Genomic DNA, 27,500 nt, shown 5'->3' on the forward strand with positions numbered 1-27,500 from the left:
ATGACAGGTCACATGTGTTCTATATGTGCTAATAGATGACAGGTCACATGTGCAGCTGAGAAACACAGGCGATGATGACAACTTGACAGCACATGACAAATACGCGGCAAAAACTTACAGTTCACAGATGAAGTTAACAACTTGGGAATGAAGTTCGACTCTTCAGTAACTATGACGAGCCCCGTGCTCACCCTTGCCCAAAAGGCAGCCAGGGAGCGTACAGCCCTACGGCGCACCTCACGCCTTGACAGCAGCGGCTGCGAAACCTTATATGAAACATAATCTAGAGTACGCACCCCTTTCCTGGATCACCTCCCCCCCCCCCCATCATTTATCAGACTGCTGGACAAAGTGGAGAGACGGGCCAGAAGCTTATCTCTAGTCTTGACCAAGTCTGGTGGGAACGGTCTGAACATCAGAGCCTGCAACACCGTCGTGACGTTGGTGGTCTTACTGTTATGTACAAGGCAAACATCCTCAAAGTTCTGCACCTGGCCCAACTCCGTGGACAACCAGTAGTTGGCACTAGGCTCTCAGCCATCAATAGTCTCATGCTGGAAGTGCCATTCTCAAGAACATAAGCGTTCTAGAACATGAACTTCACTCCATGAGCGATCATTCACTTCTAGGCAAACTCGCATCTGCATGTCTATACAGTATACCTAGGTCATAAAAGTATTTGTGTACGTGTGATACCATACTACTTGTGTAAAGGAGGAAAAGTAAATGTTTATCTCTCAGAATGTTTGGTAATATGTTTATTGTTTGTGATGTGTGTCTATGTATGTATTAACACGATGTACTGAACGGGGTGAGAATAGCTTGAGCTACCTCATCCCTTTGTGCGTATTTTACCTCAATAAACTTATTTCAATTTCAATTTTGCATCTGGAACTTGTTCACTCAACAGGTTGATACACGGGAGATGAGGTCAACTGATCACATGAAGACTCTGGCACACAGTTGGCTACACGCTCATACTGTTCCTTATATGATCGTTACCTAATGAATAAAGTTTACTCCTAATGATGCATATAACAGGCTCATGAAATAAATGGGCCTCTAGGGGTTGGTTTCAACTGAGCTGAGGTATGATAACAGCTCTTGCTTGCAGCTTCACTAGGTACGTCATCTGACAGCCCTTATGAATCCTTGTCTTAGTTTAATACAAAACAGAGAGAGAGAGAGAGAGAGAGAGAGAGAGAGAGAGAGAGAGAGAGAGAGAGAGAGAGAGAGAGAGAGAGAGAGAGAGAGAGAGAGAGAGAGAGAGAGAGAGAGAGAGAGAGAGAGAGGGGGGGGGGCAAGCAATTGAACCGTGCAGATGAAAGGAAGTTGTGGCGCCATTTACGGGTGATCAACAAGGGGGGGGGGGCTGCAGTAATGGAAGAAGCTACCTAAACCACTACCAGCCTCAGTGGACAATATCATACGAACTTGAGCGTGGAGGAGCGCCTGGTGTTGAAGGGCAGGAGGCGGGGCCCAGAGCTACACCCCACCACACCAACCACAACAGTAATGTCCTGGCTGCTATTCCGGTATACAGCTGAGCTGCATAAATAGGAAGCATCACCGTAAATAGTAATTAGTGTGTCCAATAAACCTGGAGAGTCGACCTGCTGCTCTCAGGATCAACAAGCCTCCATAATGACCTTCACAAATGTAATAAGAAACACAGAGAAAACTAACATTTTCACACTCAACATTATAATAAACTGTATTGAAATATTGTGTATTAAATATAAATAAATATTGTATTTAAATACGTATATAATAAATATTGTATTTAAATACGTATATAATAAATATTGTATTTAAATACGTATATAATAAATATTGTATTTAAATACGTATATAATAAATATTGTATTTAAATACGTATATAATAAATATTATATTTAAATACGTATATAATAAATATTGTATTTAAATACGTATATAATAAATATTGTATTTAAATACGTGTACACATGGGTGTAAGGACAAGAGGAGGGAGGAGAGCGGTAATATAGTGAGAGTTATTGGGCAAGAGTTGATACTGTGGCTCTTAATGTAAGTTAGACTCTGGTAATCACCCAAAATACTGACAGTGATGCCACGAGTGTGGCGGCGGCAACAACCACCACACAGGCACCGCAATAATTCACATATCTTGTAAATTAATGTGTAATAACACAACGTGGTATTCAGTTCAGTTAACGACAGAACAACTTGTTATAGCACTCGTACATAACAAGTATAGTGTAGAGACTACATTATTAGAACTGCTTTCACGCTTGTAAACTGTTGAATAGATGTAACCAAAGCCGTCAAAGATTGAGGAAAGATGTACACGGTCGTTAAGTACTTGCGTAACTGCTTCGTGAATCTGGCCCCTGGACTGTATGCAACCCGTCCTCGACTCAAGTCCATCACATCCAGCGGTCAACCCCACAGACGCATTCATAAATTTTAATATGCTGTTCATTCAAAACGGGAATTTTTTCAAGTATAAATTAATATTATAATATATTAGCATATTGTGTATATATAGGCATAGGATAGGTTAGGTTAGGTGTTTAGGTTCTGTTGGCGATTATTTGTATTTGTAGTACGTGGGTGAAGCATTTATAGCGTTGTGGTTGGAACAAAATTCGTCAGTGAAGCACTTGTTCCGGATATGTTCGAACGTCAGCAGTTGTGAGTCGTGTGTAAACCGCTTTTCATTCATAAACAGGGGGTTTGGCGGGTGCATGGAATCACTTTTGGGTCTTTGTTTGGAGGACGGGCTGCTGTATGAGTCTGGATAGAACTACAGTCTCCACGGTTCGAGCCCCCATACGGTCCAGGTGAATGGAATTCAAACACTTCTCATATGCCTGAGTACACAGTAGCCCTCAATTCTAGTTCTCTAACAGTACTCATGGAAGACAGGAATTTAAACATGCTGAATTATCATTACAAATGACTATGTCTACTCTGTACTTGACAACAGACTAACCAGTCACTAGAGTGGTGTCTATCACCAGAGCAGGATAGACAGGTTGTGGCAACAATGCCTCGATAATTTACACTCGTACATATGTAACATCGGTTGATGTTGGGTTGTTGTTGACTGGGGATGGTCGAAGGTTACTCGGTAGCGGGCAGGAATTGGAGTACCAAACGTCCACTGCTTTTCCTTAGTTTTATTATAAAAATATATATCTTGTACACGGACCAGGATCTAGAAGCTAGAGTGTGTGAGGGAGCGTGTGTAGACGCTCCCTGGCCCTGGCTGTCTCTGAAGGTCTGAGGGCTGCAGGCGCAGAGCTACATTCAATTCTGCTGACAACGTTGTTGATACTTATTAAGTTGTGTAGCCTAGCGCAGGCCATCATAAAAGGGTATTGGGTCACCCCATGTGTATGGCGCCTAACTGGCGTCCAACACCTATAATCGTGTCTTTCTCTGCTCACACAAATTTCCCGCCAAATTATCCTGCTGAACTGAAAAAAAACTCAAGTTGCATCATTAGAAAACGATTACCCGAATTAATCTACTTCCATTCAGAAGCGAATGTTTATATTATTCTTGTATTTTGTGCATTTGTGAATTTACCAACCCAACGTCCCAAATTGGACTAGAAAAAAAAAAAAAATATATATATATATATATATATATATATATATATATATATATATATATATATATATATATATATATATATATATATATATATATAAATGTTGTTAAGCAAGTTACATGGTGTAAGAAATATTGTGAGGACGAAGGTGGAGTTCTTGAAGAGGGAAGTGAACCAACTCGTACAGGAAGTGCCTGATCAACCAGGCTGTGATGGTTATGTGGGCCTGCAGCACCCTGCTCCACACACTCATCACCTGATCACCAGCACATCCTGCCCTCAGGTAAACTACCTTATATGCCCTTCTCGCCTACCTTGTCTCCTTCCCTCTCACTCACTCACACCTAACCTCTCTTCTCTCACGTGATTAAGATTGAGAAGGCCCTCTACACAAGGGAGGGAGCAAAGCATTAGCAAAGAATTATAGACCAGTTGTACTAACGTCCCACATAATAAAAGTATTTGAGAGAGTGATCAGGAGTCGGGTCACTAGTTTCACGGAGACCAATGACCTCCACAATCCAGGCCAACATGGATTTAGAGCAGGAAGATCATGCCTCTCACAAGTACTTGACCATTATGACAAAATCACTGAGGCATTAGAAGAAAAACAGAATGCAAATGTGGTATACACAGACTTTGCAAAGGCATTCGATAAATGTGACCATGGAGTGATAGCACACAAAATGAGGCCAATGGGTATAATTAGTAAAGTAGGACGCTGTTGTTGTTGTTGTTGAGTTAGGGGCGACGACGATCGTGGAATCGGATGCGCCCCGGCGTACCCGTGAAGGGTGAATCGCAAAGCCAGGAAAGGCGAAATGCTAAGCCAAAACGCGAAACGAGTGACGCCAAGCACTAGAAACTAATATGCCACACGGCAAAGCTACGCACAAAGGGAGAGGCAGAAGCACATAATAGAATAGGGCAAACAAACAGCCAGAAGGGCAAACAAACAGCCAGAAGGGCACACAGCATATCATAGAGCAATTACACAAGAAATCAGAGCACATACTTGCCCGGGAACTTGGCCCGCGGGAATCTTACATGGAACACCTCCCAGAGCACCCATTGCCAAGGGTCCCGTCCATCCACCGGGGACGCCATAACATCCGGAACCGGGGCAACAAACGCCCGCAAACTGGGGACCCAGATGGTAGAACTCATGAGGCGAGAAGTCGCCACTCACCCTCACAGGAAGGGAACTTGCCCCCCACGAAATCACTCCGGTCCGTCAGACAGCAGTAACTCGGCAATCTTCGACCAGTGACCCGGTGGCATCACAGATGCCGGCAACACGTCCCCCAGGGCCCCAACGCGCACACGCACCACAGGGGTACCCGCGGCCCCGGGCACACCACCAGACGACAGCAGGGAACTCGGACGGCGCGCATCCTTCCGTAACGTCACCACCAGGCCACGCCCAGCACCAGAGTCCACACCATCCCTGGCAGCGGAAGGCACCACCCCCCACTGTGGAGAGTCCCCCGGCGGAGAAAGAACCGAAGGCACGTCCGAGACACAGGCACCAGCACCGGCAGGCACATGGACCTCCGCCACCACGAACCGCGGAGACATCGACGCATCCGTATCCACACTGTCAACACCCGAAGCCCCACAGTCACTGAAGTCACCAACGTCGGCCCAGGAAGAAGACGAACGCCGGGAACGTTTGGGCACCGGCCGGATATCGTCCGAGCCGGTAAGTGACCCAGAAACACGGGTACTACGAGCCGAAGGAACCGACGCCAGGACGGCAGCAGCCTCTATCACAGGGGGAACCGGGCCACACACAGCAGGAGGCTCCGCAGCGACCCCAGCACCCAGCACATCCGGGACCCGAGTCTCGGACACAGGGCCAGGCGCAGCATCAGAAGACGAGGGAGAAGACAGCGACGTCACACAGGGGGCTCCAGGAAGGCCCACGGGAGCAGCTGGAACAGCGACAGGATCAGGCAGACCAACCGACGGTACCTCAAGAACCGGAGGAGGGACGGTAACAACCGGAGGAACGACAGGCGCCGCCGGGGAAGCTGCAGCAGCAGACGGGACGCGCACCACCTCATCAACATCACCAGAGACTGCCTCCAGAGGGAGCGGCGGGAAATCCTCGTCCCGGAACAAGTTGACAGGAGCAGCAGGGGCCGCAGAGCACCCGGCAGCCTGATGCCCCAACAGGCCACACCGGAAACAGGTACGAGGCTGCAGGGCATAATACACCCGGACGTAGTACCCCATAAGCCGGACAGAAGAAGGTATATCCGACCGCAGGCGCATCCCCAACATGCGAATGTTTGTACGCCTCCCAGCATACCGCCCCGAGGAGAGCGTGTTCACCTGCACGCTGACAACAGTACCAAAACCCCCGAAGTAACGCCGGAGGAGGTCATCAGGGAATTCCAGGGGCGCACCATGGATACTGACATAAGTCAAGGCACCACTGCGGTCCGAAATCGCCACAGAGCCGGCATCGTCTGGCAACGGCAACGTACGCCCCTCGTACCGACGGAGGAAGTCCCGGTACTCGTCCTCCCCCACGAACTTAATAACAACCCGATGGGCCGTAACTAGCTCCACACCGGGACACGAAGCATGTCACACATCACCATCTCGATGGTCGGATAACCAGCCTTACAAGTGAACTCCAGGCCCACGGAGTTCACACGCTGAACAGGAGGAAGACTGCCCCCCCATGTCAGAACTGCCACGTCAACGCAGCCAGGCAGGCAACAAAACTGGTCAAGTAGGACGCTGGATACTCAGTTTTCTGTCGAACAGAACACAAAGAGTAACAGTCAACCATATAAAATCGAGTCCAAGCGCAGTTAAAAGCTCTGTACATCAGGGTACAGTCCTTGCACCACTGCTTTTCCTTATTCTCATATCAGATATAGACTCAAATACAAGGCACAGCTTCGTATCATCCTTTGCAGATGACATAGAAATCAGCATAAAAATTACCTCTGCTGAAGACATTGAAAACCTACAAGTAGATATTAATAAAGTTTTCGACGGGGCAGCAGACAATAACATGATGTTTAACAGTGATAGATTCCAGGTACTCAGATAGGGTAACAATGAGGAACTTAAACATAATACAGGGTACAAAACACAGTTAAATTTTATGTTTCAGGAATTGTTGCAACCTCTTATTCTCGTTACTCCCACCCTTAATGACCCAACTGGTTGCCATCACAACAGTGACTGTCCCAACCTCCATGACCTAACTGGCTGCCATCATCAACAGTGACCTGACCAGTGCCAAGCTTGACACCCTACAATTAGTGATATAGTACCTATATGCTTTATACCCAGAACCCTCTCAAAGTATGCTCCAGGTATGCTCCAGGTATATACCCTTAGTGCGTCTAACAAGAAAGAAACACGTGGCAACGTCGCCTAAAAGCCCGCCAAAATTTTAAAATAACATTAGAGCCCGCGCGGAATGTTGCCGTTGTTGTTGTCTGCTAATTATAGCGAGTTTTATTTCTCCTGACGCCCGGTACTCTGGAGTACTTGTTGTGACCTGATGACTGGTCGAGTCTGGTCGTGACCACCTGATCCAGTGTGGTATCGACGACCTGGTAGAGTTGTATCACGTGTTGGACACGTCACCTTTTATCTGCCGATAGGATCTTAGTATAAATTTTCTACCTATGGTGCTTAATGTTATTGATGACTAAATTTAGTTACATCTTATGTGTTCGAAATGCCTAATGGTGGGGGTGAAGGTGAGGGGGGGGGGGTTCTTCGGTGAGGTGTTCGGAACTAGGGAGGCGGGAGTGGGGTGGTAGGCATAGTGACCTCACGTGTGTGTGCACGTGCGTGCGTGTGTATTTACTATTTGTGTCTGCCGAATCAAACTATTAGCTCTTGGACCCCGCCTTTCTAACCTATCTATTTTTTGTTTATTGTATCTGCTACATATATTTCTGTCTAACACACACACACACATCCCCCATGAAGCTGTTCTTAGCAGCTATCTAACTCCCAGGTACCTATTTACTGCTAGGTGAACTGAAGTATCAGGGTGAAAGAAATTGTCCGTTTATTTCCGCCTCGGTTGGGAATCAAACCCGGGCTCTTAGGACGACGACCCGAGAGTGGTGTCCACTCAGCCCCGAGTGTGTGTGTGTGTGTGTCTGTCTGTAGACTTGATGGTTACATGGTCCTCTGTATCTCTGACAACCCCCCCCCCCTCTCCTAGCTTAGGAGAGGGCTCCTAGCTCTCTCTCTCTCTCTCTCTCTCTCTCTCTCTCTCTCTCTCTCTCTCTCTCTCTCTCTCTCTCTCTCTCTCTCTCTCTCTTCTCTCTTTCTCTCTCTTCTCTCTTTCTCTCTTTCTCTCTTCTCTCTCTCTCTCTCTCTCTCTCTCTCTCTCTCTCTCTCTCTCTCTCTCTCCAGGGTCAGTATCGTGTTGTTACTATTAACAACAGACTTACAACCATTACAGCTGTTGTACTACCACCAGCAGTGCCGGTTGAGTTATAATAATTATTTAGTTAGTTGTTACTTTGCCAGCTGCCGTGACCCCGTGACCCCCGCCGCGACCTGTGACGTCACCACCATATGGCACACTAACATTGCCTTACGGCAACATATAGTTAACTTGACCCGTCTCGTCGGGGCTATATAACTCCTCGCCCCTGTGGAGGATGGCGCTGATAACTCTGGATACATGATCATGTTTATGTTTGCCTCGAGGGAGACGACAGATGGAATGTGCCACCTCGCAAGAGGTGAAAGTTAAGAGCGTTGCCACTCTGCCATGACCCCTCTAGGGATGACCCCTCTGCTCCCCTGTGGGTCGTGTGGTAGGGGAGGTGTGGTCGGGGAGAGGTAGGTGTTCTCTGGTCAGTATGCAGGGGTTGAGAGGAGGGGTGGGGTGCCTTTGTCCCCCATAAGGGTTAAGGTTGCCACAGTCACGCGTCCAGCATGCCGAGGAGAGCCTGGCCTCGGCTTCTGTTTCACCAACATGTCGTGTCTCTAACATTCTACACGCATAAGTACTAACTTTTTTACAGTAACGACATTTGATTATAACACAAACGATTACATATCAATAATTCTTCATCCGAGGCTTCAGTCGTCAGTGATTGTAGTGTTGGGGAGATATTCGGAACAGTACGGGGCATATATTAGTTGTGGAGTTATATAGTGTTAACTGGGGTGGAGAGCAGCGGTGTTGAGGGTGCAGGCTACTCCAGCAGCCTAGTGTAGGCTACTTCAGCAGCCTAGTGTAGGCTACTTCAGCAGCCTAGTGTAGGCTACTTCAGCAGCCTAGTGTAGGCTACTTCAGCAGCCTTGTGTAGGCTACTTCAGCAGCCTAGTGTAGGCTACTTTAGCAGCCTAGTGTAGGCTACTTCAGCAGCCTAGTGTAGGCTACTCCAGCAGCCTAGTGTAGGCTACTTCAGCAGCCTAGTGTAGGCTACTTCAGCAGCCTAGTGTAGGCTACTCCAGCAGCCTAGTGTAGGCTACTTCAGCAGCCTAGTGTAGGCTACTTCAGCAGCCTAGTGTAGGCTACTCCGAGCTCAAATGCTTGAAGAATTCTGATCATTGTATTCACCTAATTGTGCTTGCGGGGGTTGAGCTTCGGCTCTTTGGTCCCGCCTCTCAACTGTTAATCAACTGGTGTACAGGTTCCTGAGCCTACTGGGCTCTATCATATCTACATTTGAAACTGTGTATGGAGTCAGCCTCCACCACATCACTGCCTAATGTATCCCAACTGTTAACTACTCTGACACTGAAAAAGTTCTTTCTAACTTCCCTGTGGCTCATTTGGGTAATAAGTTTCCACCTGTGTCCCCTTGTTCGTGTTCCACCCGTGCTAAATAGCTTGTCTTTGTCCACCCTGTCAATTCCTCTGAGAATTTTGTAGGTGGTGATCATGTCCCCCAGTGGTGTAGGTGGTGTCCACCCAGACTGTTGACCGGTGGAACATGTAGCTCTCATCTTGCTATTGGATTCCACCTCACATGACCTCACCCTCATCCTCATCCCGCTTGACCTGACCCAACTTGACTTCAATTGACATTTTGTAATGAGGGTTGAGGGTACATGTTAGGTAATGGTTGTTGGCACCAGCAGCACCTGTGTCTCGCCTGTACCCACGGCGGCTCTCACTTCTCCCTTCCCAGTGAGAGAAACATTGACTCACTGAGAGAGAGAGAACCTGAATTACTGTGAGAAAGGCAGTGAGTAAGTCAGTGTGAGAGACATTGACTGAGGCACGGGGCCAGCCCCTCCCCCCCCTTCATCCACCACCCCTTCTCATCCACCCCCCCTCCCCCTCGGTGTGTCACCATTATGGCAGTTGCCGAGTCTGTTATGACGGCGGGTGACCTGCCTGGCGCCGCCGCCTCCTGCAGGGCAGCTTGGTTATCTTGAGGTTATCTTGAGATGATTTCGGGGCTTTAAGGCCTCCACCCCCAGGAAGCAGCCCGTGACAGATGACTAACACCCAGGTACCTATTTACTGCTAGGTAACAGAGGCATAGGGTGAAAGAAACTCTGCCCATTGTTTCTCGCCGGCGCCTGGGATCGAACCCAGGACCACAGGATCACAAGTCCAGCGTGCTGTCCGCTCGGCCGACCGGCTCCCTGGTGGTGAGAGTAGTGTAACCACCACTACTCTATGGTAGACAAGTTCTTACTACTAATCTTAGTGGATGCCAATGGTTGTGGGAGATGAAGAGGGGAGGTATAAGTGAGGGAGATACGGAGGCTGCGACGGGAGTGATGACTGGAGAACCTGTGTCAGCAAGGCGGACAGTCCGCCTCCTCTCACACCTCTCTCCTGTCACACCATCACAGCCCGGCGGTGTTCTTCCTAGTGGTGTTGTACATGTTGCTATGAGGGTTCGATCCCGGGCACCGGCGAGAAACAATAGGCAGTGTTTCTTTCACCCTATGCCCCTTTTACCTAGCAGTAAAATAGGTACCTGGGAGTTAGCTGTCACGGGCTGCTTCCTGGGGGTGGAGGCCTGGTCGAGGACCGGGCCGCGGGGACACTAAAAGCCCCGAAGTCATCTCAAGATAACCTCAAGAGAGTGTGTTCACTCACGGGATGAGTCACGCTGACCATTTAACTCACCCTATGGGGCCAAATACAAAACAAAATCACCTGGAACATGCACTACCTGGGAGACTGGGCCCCTAAACAATTGTCTGAAATATACACAGTAAGTCAATACACCATTCCCTTCCCTCCGTCCTATCCCATATCCTTATCCTGAACCCTTCCCAGTGCTATATAGTCGTGGTGGCTTGGCGCTTTCCCCCTGATAGTTCCCTCCCCTTCAATACACCATGTTTGTGTTAGGGTCTTGTTTTGACAACGTATGGATGTTGTGTTAGAAAGTCTTCCCCTATTATACCCTTATATCCCCTAAGATAACTCCCCTATCGCAAGATAACTCAAGCTTCAGACTTGGTAAACGTTGTATTGCCCGTGTTTGAGAGCGTGTGTGGGCTTGAGGTTATCTTGAGATGATTTCGGGGCTTTAGCGTCCCCGCGGCCCGGTCCTCGACCAGGCCTCCTTTTTGTTACACATCCCCCAGAAAGCAGCCCGTAGCAGCTGTCTAACTCCCAGGTACCTATTTACTGCTAGGTAAACAGGGGGCATCACGGTGAAAGAAGCATTTAGCCCATTTATCTCCGCCTCCACCGGGGATCGAACCCGGAACCTCAGGACTACGAATACAAAGCGGTGTCCACCCACACATCAAACACTTTATGTAGGGCATACGTAAATCTGTGTATCTATGTATTTACGTATGTAGGTTAGCTTAGCATTTTAAAAGCACCGAATCACCTTCTGTGGTTGAGTGTTCAATAAACCCTTGAACTCTATGTTTAACACTTCTCTAAACCTGTCCATGGAGGACAGAAGAAAATGTATATATGCTGGTTAGCATTGTAAATGTCTGGCCAACTCTGTGGTAGAAAATAATAATAATAATAATAATAAAAACTGTGAGGCGCCCTTACTTACCAATGGCTAACTTTTAGCCGTCAAGTTAGCCGCAGTTGTGTGGGGGCCAAGTGTGGGCACGAAGGACCCGTCAACACGTAGTAACTATGGTGTAGTGACACAGTGAGGGACGCTGCCCAATATACTCTCCCAGCAAAACGAAGTTAGGTGTGAGGAGGTCGTGAGGCTGTTGGCACTGTACCGGTTTGTTAATGTTTAGTCTACCCTCATAAATCACTTCCCCCCCCCCTACCCTACCCTAAGGTATAGCTTTAGCTCTTGGGCCACGCCTTTTAATTGTCGGTTCTTTGGTGCAGTGTCAATTATAAAATTGTAAATAATTCTAAATTTACATTTGTGAAAGGTTTTATGGTTATCAAGTATGTTTATTGAGATAAGCAATAAATACATCTCAAAGGGATAGAGTAGCTTAGGCTATTTCTACCCGTTACTCTCACACTGCTGATGTCTTCAGCTTTACCTTTATAGGATAGATGTCTACCCCTAGCCTCTCCTTGCTGGAGTGGTAGCTGTCTCGCTCTCCTGGCCTTCAGTCTCATATTTTCGTGTACCCGTCTTCATAAGATTGCACTTGCTGTCGTTGTATTCTAGTATCCACCTGTTACACCATTCTTGTTGCTTGTTAAAGTCTTCCTTTAGCACTGTGGAGATATCTTCTGTTGTGATGTATAGGTGTGTGTGTGCTCACCTAATTGTGCTTGCGGGGGTTGGGCTCTGGCTCTTTGGTCCCGCCTCTCAACTGTCAATCAACCGGTGTACAGATTCCTGAATATGTGTGTGTGTATGTATTTACTATTTGTGTCTGCAGAATCGAGCTATTAGCTTTTGGACCAGCTTTTCTAACCAATTTATTTTTCCTCTATTATATTTACTACATATATTTCTCCCTGACGCGCGCGCACACACATACCTGCTCACCAGCTCATTGACAGTTGAGGGGCGGGACCAAAGAGCAGAGCTCAACCACCGCAAGCACAATTAGGTAAGTACATCCCAAGGCAGCAGCTGTCTTACTCCCAGGTACCTATTTACTATTAGGGGAACAGGATCTTCATGGAGCTCTTCGCCAACGATACTTGGACTTACCTGATCATCTCTATGATCGCCATAAGTCCGATCCTGTACCTGATCAACCGGTACTCGCCCTACTACACCTACTATGGCCTCTACAACGGCAGGGGGCTCTTCCAGCTGCACAACTGCTTCTGGTACGTCTACAGCGCCGTGCTCCAGCAGGGGTGTGACTGGGACCCCATGAGTGAAAAGAAAGAAAGAAAGAAAGAAAGAAAGAAAGAAAGAAAGAAAGAAAGAAAGAAAGAAAGAAAGAAAGAAAGAAAGAAAGAAAGAAAGAAAAAGTGAAAGAAAGAAAAAGTGAAAGAAAGGGTGAAAGAAAACTGCCCATTTGTTTCCGCCTCCGACGGGGATCGAGGCCGGGTCATTAGGAATTCGAATCCCAAGTGCTGTCCACTCAGCCACGAGCTGGGCCCCGTGTGTGTATTCACCTAGTTGTGCTTGCGGGGGTTGAGCTCTGCTCTTTCGGCCCGCCTCTCAACTGTCAATCAATCAACTGTAACTAACTACTATTTTTTCACACACACCCAGGAAGCAGCTCCGTAACAGCTGTCTAACTCCCAGGGGCCAGATTCACGAAGCAGTTACGCATGTACTTACGAACGTGTACATCTTTCCTCAATCTCTGATGGCGATTTGGTTACATTTATTAAACAGTTTACAAGCATGAAAACTTGCCAATCAACTGTTGTTATTGTTATAAACAGCCTCCTGGTGCTTCGGAGCTCATTAACTGTTTAATAATTGTAAACAAAACCGCCAAAGATTGAGAAAAGATATACAGGATCGTAAGTGCCTGTGTAATTGCTTCGTGAATCTGGTTCCAGGTACCTATTTACTGTTAGGTAACAGGAGCATCAGGGTGAAAGAAATTTTGCCCATTTGTTTCTGCCTTGTCTGGGAATCGAACCCGGGCCACAGAATTACGAGCCCTGCACGCTGTCCGCTCAGCTACCAGACCCCCCAGACTGTGTATGTGTACTCACCTATTTGTGTCTGCAGGATAGAGCATTGACTCTTGGATCCCGCCTTTTGAGCATCGGTTGTTTACAGCAATGACTCCTGTCCCATTTTCCTATCATACCTGGTTTTAAAATTATGAATAGTATTTGCTTCCACAACCTGTTCCCCAAGTGCATTCCATTTTCCCACTACTCTCACGCTAAAAGAAAACTTCCTAACATCTCTGTGACTCATCTGAGTTTCCAGTTTCCACCCATGTCCCCTCGTTCTGTTATTATTACGTGTGAACATTTCATCTATTTCCACTTTGTCAATTCCCTGAGTATTTTATACGTTCCTATCATGTCCCCTCTCTCCCTTTTTTTCTAGTGTCGTAAGGCTCAGTTCCTTCAGGCGTTCTTCATACCCCATCCCTCGTAGCTCTGGGACGAGTCTTGTTGCAAACCTCTGAACCTTTTCCAGTTTCCTTATGTGTTTCTTCAGATGGGGACTCCATGATGAGGCGGCATACTCTAAGACTGGCCTCACGTAGGCAGTGTAAAGCGCCCTAAATGGCTCCTTACTTAGGTTTCTGAATGATGTTCTAACTTTTGCCAGTGTAGAGTACGCTGCTGTCGTTATCCTATTTATATGTGCCTCAGGAGATAGATTAGGTGTTACGTCCACACCCAGGTCCTCGGGCATGGTGGATAGCGCGCAGGACTCGTAATTCTGTGGCGCGGGTTCGATTCCCGCACGAGGCAGAAACAAATGGGCAAAGTTTCTTTCACCCTGAATGCCCCTGTTACCTAGCAGTAAATAGGTACCTGGGAGTTAGTCAGCTGTCACGGGCTGCTTCCTGGGGGTGGAGGCCTGGTCGAGGACCGGGCCGCGGGGACACTAAAAAGCCCCGAAATCATCTCAAGATAACCTCAAGAAGGTCTCTCGCGCGTCGTCATAGGTAGGCAGTTCCCCTTCATTGTGTACTGTCCCTTTGGTCTCCTATCTCCTAGTCCCATTTCCATAACTTTACATTTGCTCGTGTTGAACTCCAGTAGCCATTTCTCTGATCATATCTACAACCTGTTCAGGTCCTCTTGGAGGATCCTACAGTCCTCATCTGCCACAACTCTTCTCATCAACTTTGCGTCATCCGCGAACATCGACATGTAGGATTCTACTCCTGTAAACATATCATTTACGTATATTAAAAATAGAATTGATCCCATCACTGATCCTTGAGGTACTCCACTCGTTACTGTTCGCCAGTCCGACTTCTCGCCCCTTACCATTACCCTCTGGCTCCTTCCTGTTTGGTAGTTCCTTATCCATACTAGGGCCTTTCCGCTCACTTCTGCCTGCCTCTCAAGTTTGAACAGCAGTCTCATGTGCGGTACTGTATCAAAGGCTTTTTGGCAGTCCAGAAATATACAGTCTACCCAACCTTCTCTGTCCTGTCTTATCATCGTTATTTTATCATAGAATTCCGAAAGGTTTGTTAAGCAAGATTTCCCTGTCCAGAACCCATGTTGATGTTTGTTCACAAACCTAATGTTCTCTCTAAAGGGAGCCGGTCGGCCGAGCGGACAGCACGCTGGGCTTGTGATCCTGTGGTCTCGGGTTCGATCCCGGGCGCCGGCTAGAAACAATGGGCAGAGTTTCTTTCACCCTATGCCCCTGTTACCTAGCAGTAAAATAGGTACCTGGGTGTTAGTCAGCTGTCACGGGCTGCTTCCTGGGGGTGGAGGCCTAGTCGAGGGCCGGGCCACGGGGATACTAAAGCCCCGATATCATCTCAAGATAACCTCTCCAGGTGTGTAGCCAGTCTTAGCCTAATTATTCTTTCAAGTATTTTACAGGGGATACTTGTCAGTGATACAGGTCTATAGTTAAGTGCCTCCTCCCTATCACCTTTCTTGAAAATCGGTACAGCATTTGCCCTCTTCCAGCAATTGGGCAATTCTCTCGACATAAGTGACTCATTAAAGATCATTGCCAGAGGCACGCTGAGGGCCTGCGCTGCCTCTTTTAGTATCCACGGTGATACCTTGTCTGGTCCAACCGCTTTAGTTGCATCCAGTGTTGTCAACTGTTGCATTACCTCCTCTGCTGTCACCTCTATATCTGATAGTCTTTCATCTAGGGTAATCTCTTCTAACAATGGGAGCTGCTCAGGCTCGGTTGTGAACACTCCATGGAAACTGGCATTCAGTGCCTCACAGATTTCCTTGTCACTTTCTGTATATGCCCCCTCTGTCTTCCTTAGTCTTGTCACTTGGTCGTTCACCGACATTTTTCTTCTTATATGACTGTGTAGTAACTTAGGTTGCTTTTTCGCTTTGATTGCAATATCGTTCTCATAGTCCCTTTCCGATGTTCGTCTTATGTTAATGTAATCGTTCCTAGCTCTCTTGTATCTGCTTCTGTTGTCCTCTGTTCTTTGTCTTCTGTACTTCCTCCACTCCCGCCTGCTGGCCATTTTTGCTTCCTGACACTGTCTATTAAACCATGGACAGATTAAGGTGTGAATGACAGATTAAGGAGAATGTTAAACAGTGGTGTGTGTGTGTGTGTGTACTCACCTAGTTGTGCTTGCGGGGGTTGAGCTCTGGCTCTTTGGTCCCGCCTCTCAACTGTCAATCAACAGGTGTACAGATTCCTGAGCCTATTGGGCTCTATCATATCTACACTTGAAACTGTGTATGGAGTCAGCCTCCACCAAATCACTTCCTAATGCATTCCATTTGTCAACCACTCTAACACTAAAAAAGTTCTTTCTAATATCTGTGTGTGTGTGTGTGTGTGTGTGTGTGTGTGTGTGTGTGTGTGTGTGTGTGTGTGTGTGTTTACTAGTTGTGTTTACTAGTTGTGTTTTTGCGGGGGTTGAGCTTTGCTCTTTCGGCCCGCCTCTCAACTGTCAATCAACTGTTTACTAACTATTTTTTTTTCCCACACCACACACCCCAGGAAGCAGCCCGTGATAGCTGACTAACTCCCAGGTACCTATTTACTGCTAGGTAACAGGGGCACTTAGGGTGAAAAAAAACTTTGCCCATTTGTTTCTGCCTCGTGCGGGAATCGAACCCGCGCCACAGAATTACGAGTCCTGCGCGCTATCCACCAGGCTACGAGGCCCCATGTGTGTGTGTGTGTGTGTGTGTGTGTGTGTGTGTGTGTGTGTGTGTGTGTGTGTGTGTGTGTGTGTGTGTGTGTGTGTGTGTGTGTGTGCGTGTGTGCGTGCGTGTGTGCATGCGTGCGTGCGTGCGCCTCACTCCCGTGGTGGGAGGGAAACTGCGTCGCCTTGTCTGACAAGTGGGGAAGCAGCTAAATTAGCGTGGGAGGTCGGGCACACCACTTGTTTACTCCCGTGCACGTCACCAATGACGTCACACCTTCAGCATGCCAGGATTGGCTGAACAACGCTTAAATGTTGTTGTTGTTGTTGGTACCTGCCTGACCAACACCTCTTTCTCCTCCCTCTCTTCTACATCTCTACCCTTAGCCAGTAGGCGCCGAGGCCGGAGACAAGTGTGTACCCCCCCCCCCCTACACCACCGTTACTTTATAAGCAAACCTAACCTAACCCAACCCACCCTAACCTAATCCAACCCAACCCAGCCTAACCTAACCCAACCCAACCCAGCCTAACCTAATCCAACCCAACCCAGCCTAACCTAACCCAACCCAACCCAGCCTAACCTAATCCAACCCAACCCAGCCTAACCTAACCCAACCCAACCCAGCCTAACCTAACCCAACCTAACCTTACCTAACCCAACCCAGCCTAACCTAATCCAACCCAGCCTAACCTAACCCAACCTAACCTTACCTAACCCAACCTAACCTTACCTAACCCAACCCAGCCTAACCTAATCCAACCCAGCCTAACCTAACCCAACCTAACCTTACCTAACCCAACCCAGCCTAACCTAATTAATCCTATCCTATCCAAGCCGAATTCAACGATTTTTTGTTTTGTTTTTATATATATATATATATATATATATATATATATATATATATATATATATATATATATATATATATATATATATATATTCATATATATATTGAGGTATAAATACATACAAAGGGATGAGGTAGCTCAAGCTATTCTCACTCCGTTGAGGCTACAGTTATGGACTGGCGCCCGGTCAATCCTCCCCGGCCAGGATAAGAACCAGGCCAAATCTCTTGCGAAGCGCAGGGCGAGTGTCTTGCCACTGCGCCACGGGGACCATATGGTAAAAACGTGGTCAAATGTGTTCTATACATGGTGTGAACGAGGCGTGTGACGTCACTGTGACGTCATAGTGTCCATGCTGGTACAGGTTTAGGCCCCACTGGTCTTTTTTTTTTTTATTATTATTTTCTACCACAGACGTGGCCACACATTTACAATGCTAACCAGCATATATACATTTTCTTCTGTCCTCCATGGACAGGGTGAGAGATGTGTTAAACATATAGTTCAAGGCCCCGTTGATCTTGGCAGGTTCCCTCAGGCAACTAACATGGTGGGCACAATTTCATTTGTTTACAAACGTTATTGAATGACGTCACGCTTCATGGCTCAGGATTCATCCAGTACTTACGTGTCTCCTTGCGAAACCCGTACATCTTTCCTTGGTCATGGCGGCGTAGTATATTTGTTAATCAGTTTATAAGCTTAGGAACTGTTTGAGGTTATTTTCGGTCTAATGTTATTGTTGGAGACAGCCTCGTAGCGCTTCGCAGCTAATAACATTTTATATTAATAACTAAGACATCATGACTGAGGAAAGATGTACAGGTTTCGATAGAGGACATTTAAGTGGTTAATGAATCGTGGGAGTGATTTATGGGTGCTGAGTTCCGATCTCATTCAACTGTCCCCCCGCGGTGAGACCTCTCTGTACACAGCTACACTAGTCTCTACACAGCTACACTAGTCTCTACACAGCTACACTTCCCTCTTGCTACACTAGTCTCTGTACACAGGCTATACATTATAGGTGAAGGGCTGGCTAACTACATCCAGTCTTCCCATCTCAAATGATGCTTTGCTTTCATGGGCTTAATAATCTGACTTTGAGTCACAGTAAGTTGCTGGTTCTATATTTTGTAATGTATTTGTAGCAGGTAGTTTGTAGTCTAGTTACGGGTGGAGCTTAGCCAATTGTTTAGTTTACGCTATGTGTACGTTGCTTCAGTGGGACTAGGCAAGGTGCTGCAGAGCGGCCTGCTAACAGTTGAACAGAGCCAGTAGTGTAAGCATAGTGCCCGAGTGCTTGTTGACTATCTATAAAAGTCAGTAGAGACGTTTACAAAACGCAGAATATGCCAGGTACGTTTATATATGACGTCAAGATATACAGACGCCGAGTCTGGGGTATACCTAAGTATACCTAAGCGAGCTACGACGCCTGCGTAGTGTCGCCGGAGCGTCCGTGTCGGGAGACGGACAGACTCCTGTGTTTACAAACACTCAGCAGGTGTGGTTTATCAGGGCGACCACGTGCTAGGGGTGTGTGGGGCGGCCCCCCCTCCCCTCAGCACCGTCCGTGGGTGCTGCCAGACCTGAGTCTCCACCATCACCACCATTTCAACAACGCTCCATGTTTACTAACACATCATTACTAGTTTTTGAGTTTCCTCTCCTGCAGTGACTGGTCCACACTAAGCGTTTTTTTTCTTCCTCTTCAAGTTTCTCATCCTTGTTGCCTTCGTCATGCCCCTCTTCCGTGGGAGCATATTACCCACAGCCAGGCTTTTTGTGCGAGGTTGACAAGCCGTTTTAGGGAGGCGTGTGAAGGTGTTCGTCATGGTGGCTGCCTCTTGTTCCGTCACCATGATGTTCTCTCTCTCTCTCTCTTTCTCTCTCTCTCTCTCTCTCTCTCTCTCTCTCTCTCTCTCTCTCTCTCTCTCTCTCTCTCTCTCTCTCTCTCTCTCTCTCTCTCTCTCTCTCTCTCTCTCTCTCTCTCTCTCTCTCTCTCTGTCTGTCTGTCTGTCTCTCTCTCTCTTAGTTATCCAGTCAGAGGTGTACTGCTCCACCTGCCCAATAAGGCGGCCGCCCACGTACTGACAGGACCACGCCCCTCTGCTGCTATACTGTCGTCCTCTCACCATACTCTTCTCACACCTCTCACCATACTCTTCTCACTCCTCTCACCATACTCTTCTCACTCCTCTCACCATACTCTTCTCACTCCTCTCACCATACTCTTCTCACACCTCTCACCATACTCTTCTCACTCCTCTCACCATACTCTTCTCACTCCTCTCACCATACTCTTCTCACTCCTCTCACCATACTCTTCTCACACCTCTCACCATACTCTTCTCACTCCTCTCACCATACTCTTCTCACTCCTCTCACCATACTCTTCTCACACCTCTCACCATACTCTTCTCACACCTCTCACCATACTCTTCTCACACCTCTCACCATACTCTTCTCACTCCTCTCACCATACTCTTCTCACACCTCTCACCATACTCTTCTCACTCCTCTCACCATACTCTTCTCACTCCTCTCACCATACTCTTCTCACACCTCTCACCATACTCTTCTCACACCTCTCACCATACTCTTCTCACACCTCTCACCATACTCTTCTCACTCCTCTCACCATACTCTTCTCACACCTCTCACCATACTCTTCTCACTCCTCTCACCATACTCTTCTCACTCCTCTCACCATACTCTTCTCACACCTCTCACCATACTCTTCTCACACCTCTCACCATACTCTTCTCACTCCTCTCACCATACTCTTCTCACTCCTCTCACCATACTCTTCTCACACCTCTCACCATACTCTTCTCACTCCTCTCACCATACTCTTCTCACACCTCTCACCATACTCTTCTCACTCCTCTCACCATACTCTTCTCACTCCTCTCACCATACTCTTCTCACTCCTCTCACCATACTCTTCTCACTCCTCTCACCATACTCTTCTCACACCTCTCACCATACTCTTCTCACTCCTCTCACCATACTCTTCTCACTCCTCTCACCATACTCTCCCATCCTCCCAAACTCTTCACCATGTTCCCATTCATCTCCTTACATGTACACTTCTCTCCTGTCTCTTCTTGCCAGTTCCCATCCCCCTGCATATTCTCTATTCCACTCGGGCGAGTCTTAATACTCTCATAGTGGTGTTGATAGAGGCTTGTCAGAGCCTTAATTCATTGCTTACTGAAGCTAGACGCTCAGCTGGTAGGACACTTGGAGCATAAAGCTAAGCTTAGCTCTACTGGTGTCTCAGCAAACTGTCCTCCTACCAAGAACGTCGCTTTTCCCTCGTATGCGTTACATAAGGCCAAAAATTGTCGTACTACAAAATGGAAGTGGCTGGCGGGCGAAAGTGACGAACTGTACCGTTTTCTGTCTTGGATCCTCTGGTAGGTTAGGAGAGGATACTTTAAATTGACCGTTTTCATGACGTTGGGAAGCCTTAGGAGGACGGGCTGGTCTCAGCTGCTGGGACACTTGTTGCAGCTAAGCTCAGCCATTACCTCACCGTGCCAGGTCCTAGGTGAGGTAGCGCTCATAGTGAGGGCGTTCGAGTGCGATTTGCGCGCCAAAACCGGTGCATATTCCCGCCAGTAATCGACTCCTGACTGACACAGTTGTGCCAGATGCTGCCGTGTGTGTGTGTGTGTGTACACCTCTCATGTGTACCTTGTCTCGGCGTGGCGGGGAGAAGGGCGGGTGTATGGTGTTCCCCTGACACTATCACCACCATATTGTTCACCATTAATTCATTCCGTGGGCCATGGTAGGGACTGTTATTATGGCTGGCGGGGAGCTCCTGTGGGCAACACCGGTGACATCATCCTTTTTTTTACAGTACAGTACAAGCTGCTTATAGCGGCCAGTGACAATGGTAAATATTGAGAGAAAAATTGGAGTTTGCGTCAGGGTGATGTGGTGACGCAATGGTGGGTGTAGTGGTGACGCAATGGTGGGTGTAGTGGTGACGCAATGGTGGGTGTAGTGGTGACGCAATGGTGGGTGTAGTGGTGACGCAATGGTGGGTGTAGTGGTGACGCAATGGTGGGTGTAGTGGTGACGCAATGGTGGGTGTAGTGGTGACGCAATGGTGGGTGGTGGGTATAGTGGTGACGTAGCGGTGACGTAGCGGTGACGTAAGGGTGACGTAGCGGTGACGTAAGGGTGACGTAGCGGTGACGTAAGAGTTATGGACCACAGTGGTCAGTGAGGGATGCTGATGACGTCACCACTCCACTACCTGTAACATTATCTACACTTCAAGTTCATTATTATTTTCGGCGTTTTCCTTCATCTTACAATGTATTACGAAATAATATTTGACATAATGAAATACGAAATACAATATATAATGAAAAACATATTGACATATTCATGTCAATCCGTATATGTCTATGTCTGTATGTGTGTCTTAGACTGCACATGGCGCTAATTGCACTTCTTTGGTTGCACAGATTCCTCGGACATTGTGGACTGCAAGCTGAAGTTGATCCTTGGGTTGATATGGACGCTCATCCTCAACTACTCCATCTCCATGCCCATGTGGGACGGCGAGGTGCAGGTGGCCCCGGGGGAGAAGGGGCCCTCACCCAAGCAGAGGTTAGTGATGAGGGCCACTGGCCACCCCAGGGGGGGGGGGACTGACACTCAGGGTTGTGGGGCTAGAGGTTAGTGGGTGTGGCTGGAGCGTCAAGCAGGACACATTATCTGAGAAGATCATGGTCATATAGGTAAGGTAAGCTTGGTCCTTCACCATGATGTTCTCTCTCTCTCTCTCTCTCTCTCTCTGTCTCTCTCTCTCTGTCTCTCTCTCTCTCTCTCTCTCTCTGTCTCTCTCTCTCTCTCTCTCTCTCTCTCTCTCTCTGTCTCTCTCTCTCTCTCTCTCTCTCTGTCTCTCTCTCTCTCTCTCTCTCTCTCTCTCTCTCTCTCTCTCTCTCTCTCTCTCTCTCTCTCTCTCTCTCTCTCTCTCTCTGTCTCTCTGTCTCTCTGTCTCTCTGTCTCTCTGTCTCTCTGTCTCTCTGTCTCTGTCTCTCTCTCTCTGTCTCTCTCTCTCTGTCTCTCTCTCTCTGTCTCTCTCTCTGTCTCTCTCTCTGTCTCTCTCTCTGTCTCTCTCTCTCTCTGTCTCTCTCTCTCTCTGTCTCTCTCTCTCTCTGTCTCTCTCTCTCTGTCTCTCTCTCTGTCTCTCTCTCTGTCTCTCTCTCTCTGTCTCTCTCTCTCTGTCTCTCTCTGTCTCTCTCTCTCTGTCTCTCTCTCTCTCTGTCTCTCTCTCTCTGTCTCTCTCTCTCTGTCTCTCTCTCTCTGTCTCTGTCTCTCTCTGTCTCTGTCTCTGTCTCTCTCTCTCTCTCTCTCTCTCTCTCTCTCTCTCTCTCTCTCTCTCTCTCTCTCTCTCTCTCTCTCTCTCTCTCTCTCTCTCTCTCTCTCAGGCCTGCGTGGCCCCGAGTCTAATAATAAGCTTTTAGATGGTCCTGTGTTTTACTGATATCAGTCTTGTAACTACTATTTACTATTAAATTCTCACGCGTCCACTAGCTACACCCAAGCACACGCCCTTGGCCACTACACCACCATATGGTAAGAACAATGCAACCTGGGATTCAACTGAATCCTCTAGGGGTTTCGAGGCTTCGAGGCTGAGGCCCAGTCAGGGTTTCAGGTCTTGACTCCATGTATTGTGGGTGTGGTGGAGCAGCTCCACTGTGTCTCTTACACCATTAGTGGGCTTCAGTTGGGCTGTAAGACCCAGAGAACGTACCCCCTATGACATAACCAGGGAAGCCTCCTTGGAAGGTCAACCCAAGTGACCTTGGATCATCTTGCAGAGTTAATTGAAATATTTCCTGGCTACACCCAAGTCAGCTTGTGTCAAGTAGATGATTAATCACAATAGTTGTGTCAAACATTTTTAATGGAGTTATAACACCTAGAGAGCCTACCCCTTCTGCCAGGTCAGAGGTCAGCCACCTGCAGAGTTAAGTGTTTGGTTGTGCAAACATTCGATGGAAACATTTCTTTCCACCCTCACCCTTCCATAAGTAATCTACCCATCCTTCAGAGGTGTATGATACTTGTCAAAACAAGTTAATGGAAAGATTCCTAAGTGTTTTTGCACGTGGGAGCTGACCACCTTTCAGCCCACCCCTACAAGCCTCCCCACTGTAGAGTCCTAATGAAAACCAATAATCAGTTTATGAATGAATGAGTTTCTGGGATCAGGCTTCAGATGAGGTGATAGGCTAACAGTCCCTTAGCTTGCAGTTTCGTTAGGAATACCCAGCTACTTGGACTGGACGGTTGAGCGACGGTCTCGCGTCATGCAGGTCGGCGTTCAATCCCCGACCGGTAAAGTGGTTGGACACCATTCCTTCCCCCCGTCCCATCCCATCTCAAATCCTTATCGTGACCCACCTGAAACATCACAATACAAGACCCAAACAACACACACTTGTGTTCCACCCGCTGAGTCCATCCCTCCTCCCCCATCCCCGTCCTCACCTCACCCAAATAAAGCCATGAAAGCCTCACTGTCAATGAGACACTTTATGAGTGCATGTGCTTACTAGTGATTCGCTGCAGGATCTGGCGATAAGTTGTGGGGTTATGATGTAGAGGCGAGGGTGTGGGGCCGGCTGGCCGCCGCCTCACAGCTCACAAGTGCTCCAGTTGCCGCCCAGTGAGTGTCCTTGTCCATCAGGTCCACTTGTGAGGCGCTCCGGCACACGCGCGTGCACACACACACGTTCAACCTTCTTATGTATTCATGTATACATGGGGGCTTTCTGGCCCATTCACACGACGTTCGCTTGCCCTAAATGTATACGAACACGGCCACACACACATATGGCCATGTTTGGTTTATACACACACACACACACACACACACACACACACACACACACACACACACACACACACACACACACACACACACACAGGTGAGGTGCCGTGTGAGGTTACTAGGTGAGTGCACACAAAGGGGCCTCGTAGCTAAGTCGACAGCTTAGGGGTCGTAGTCTTAATGGCCCGGGTTCGATTCACGGAGGTGGCGGAAACAAATAGGCAGTTTCTTTCACCCTGTTCACCTACCACTATATAGGTACCTGGGAATTAGACCTACCGGAAATATGGAAGACGGCTAATGTAGTCCCAATATACAAAAAGGTTACAGACAAGAGGCACTGAACTACAGGCCAGTTTCCCTAACTTGTATACCATGCAAGGTGATGGAGAAGATCGTGAGGAAAAGGCTCATAGAGCATCTGAAGGGAAATAGCTTTGTAACGCACCACCAACATGGGTTCAGGCAGAGTAAATCGTGCCTCACAGGCTTAATATAATTCTATGACCAGGCAACAAAAATTTGGCAAGAAAGAGAAGTGTGGGCAGACTGCATTTTCTTAGACTGTCAGAAAGCCTTTGACACAGTACCTCTTAAGAGGCTGTTACAAACGTTGGAGAAATAGGCAGGAATAAAAGGGTAGGTGTTCCAGTGGATAAGGGAGTATCTAAGCAACAGGAAACAGCGAGTAACTCAAAGTTACAGCCCCTCTCCTGTGCCAGGTAAGTCCACTACGGGCTCACCATAGCCCCTGCGATTTGGATTTTTTTGTTACAAGTAGCGAATCTTAAACAGCAAACAACAGCGAGTAATTTTACGGGTTATTCATGCCCGTGCCACCTCTTGGGTGGCGAGATGTCACCAGCGGAGGCCAACAGGGCTCTGTACTTGGACCCATCCTGTTTCTGATATATGTAAACGACCTTCCAGAGGGTATAGACTCATTCCTCTCAATGTTTGCTGATGCAAAAATTATGAGAAGAATCAAGACGGATGAAGATAGACAGAGACTACAGGATGACCTGGACAAACTGGAGGAATGGTTTAGAAAATAGCTACTAAAGTTTAACTCAGGCAAGTGTAAAGTAATGAAATTAGGTGAAGGGAGCAGGAGGCTGAAAACAAGGTACCATCTTGGAGATGAAATCCTGCAACAGTCATATTAGAAAGATCTGGGGATTGATATCACACTGAACCTGTCCCCAGAGGCCCACATCAAACGGATATCATCAGCGGCATATACTAGACTGGCCAACATAAGAACTGCCTTTAGAAACTTGTGTAAGGACTCATTCAGAACCTTGTATACAACTTATGTCAGACCAATCCTGGAGTATGCAGCTCCAGCCTGGAGTCCATACCTAGTTAAACACAAGTCACAATTAGAGAAGATTCAGAGGTATGCCACCAAACTAATCCCAGAACTGAGAGGTACTAGTTACGAGGAAAGGCTACGGGAGCTAAACCTCACGTCCCTGGAAGACAAAAGAGTAAGGGGAGACGTGATCACCATCTACAACACTTTCAGAGGAATTGACAGGGTGGACAAAGACTATTTAGCACGAGTTGAACACTAACAAGGGGACACAGGTGGAAACTGAGTACCCAAATGAGCCACAGACGTTAGAAATAACGTCTGCTTAGAAATAACTTTTTCAGTGTCAGAGTGGTTAACAGGTGGAATGCATTAGGCAGTGATGTGGTGGAGGCTGACTCCATACACAGTTTCAAATGTAGTTATGATAGAGCCCAGTAGGCTCAGGAACCTGTACACCAGTTGATTGACAGTTGAGAGGCGGGACCAAAGAGCCAGAGCTCAACCCTCGCCAGCACAACTAGGTGAGTACGACCTGCCCAGGACACCACGCCTCATTAACACCAACTCCAACATCATTTTTTTTATCTTGATGCGAGGTAGCCAAATGTTAAGCCCTTGTGGACTACACCTTTGTGTAAGGATATGAAGGATAAAGCACACACCTTTATATAAGGCTATGTGTAGCTACACTGGAGGCTTCACATATCCTCTCCAGCAATAGTCCTGTAATTCACCGATTAACCAGTCTATTTATAAATTTATTCATTTCGTTATTAATTATTAAAACTCTTTATTTTTTAATTTGATGTTTATCCTCTTTGCTTGAATGTTTATAACTATAAGTTGCTATATGAAGTGTGAGGAGCCAGCACTTACAACCCCAGCTATAGACTGCTGGCATATACCTGCCCACTTCTCATATTGATCCCTGAGTCATGAAGAGACCAGAACCCGTGACCAAGAGGAGGTCTTCAGGTGGTGAGAGTTCTAGCAGGGTGAGGCAGGTGTGGGCAACACTGCCACCCTTCACGTGGTGAGGGTTGTTGCAGGGTGAGGCAGGTGTGGGCAACACTGCCACCCTTCACGTGGTGAGGGTTGTTGCTGGGTGAGGCAGGTGTGGGCAACACTGCCACCCTTCACGTGGTGAGGGTTCTAGCAGGGTTACCTTGAGGTTACCTTGAGGTGCTTCCGGGGCTTAGCGTCCCCGCGGCCCGGTCGTCGACCAGGCCTCCTGGTTGCAAGGCTGGAGAAAGATTTAAATCTTTGAATGTATTGGCAGCAGGTTTTCATTTAGACATGTTTCAATGAATATGATTGCATATTCTGTATTGATTATTTTCTTGTTTAGGGCTTCTATCCCTTTGACTAGTGCTCTTGCATCTTGGTTTAACTGGAAGAGGATTTCTCCAAATGTCATTTTTGTTCGAGGTAAACTAAAAGAAATAATTAACTGTAGTATGTGTAATACACTTATTATAAATTTACACAATGTTTTGAACCTACATGGTTCAATCTCAAGTGAATGGGACAGTACTGGAGCGTATTGGATTTATACTATTAGGGAGGTCAGGTACATGTAAATACAAATAATTGAAAAATAAGGCGTAGAGGGGGGTGAAGAATAGGGTGAGGCAGGTGTGTGAGCAACACTGCCACCCTTCAGGTGGTGAGGGTTCTAGCAGGGTGAGGCAGGTGTGTGTGGGCAACACTGCCACCCACTGGAGGCAGGCACACAT

At 47.5% G+C, this 27,500-nt stretch overlaps 1 protein-coding gene across 1 annotated transcript in view; it reads left to right on the plus strand.

The window, feature by feature from the left end:
- Positions 1-27,500, plus strand: part of LOC123771234 (filamin protein cher) — a 320,443-nt gene that overhangs the window by 85,397 nt on the left and 207,546 nt on the right. The window contains 1 exon segment of the mRNA XM_069309435.1: positions 22,066-22,210. Coding sequence (XP_069165536.1) covers positions 22,066-22,210 — 145 coding nt within the window.

Source organism: Procambarus clarkii, chromosome 65 (genome assembly GCF_040958095.1).
Source record: "Procambarus clarkii isolate CNS0578487 chromosome 65, FALCON_Pclarkii_2.0, whole genome shotgun sequence".
NCBI lineage: Eukaryota > Metazoa > Arthropoda > Malacostraca > Decapoda > Cambaridae > Procambarus > Procambarus clarkii.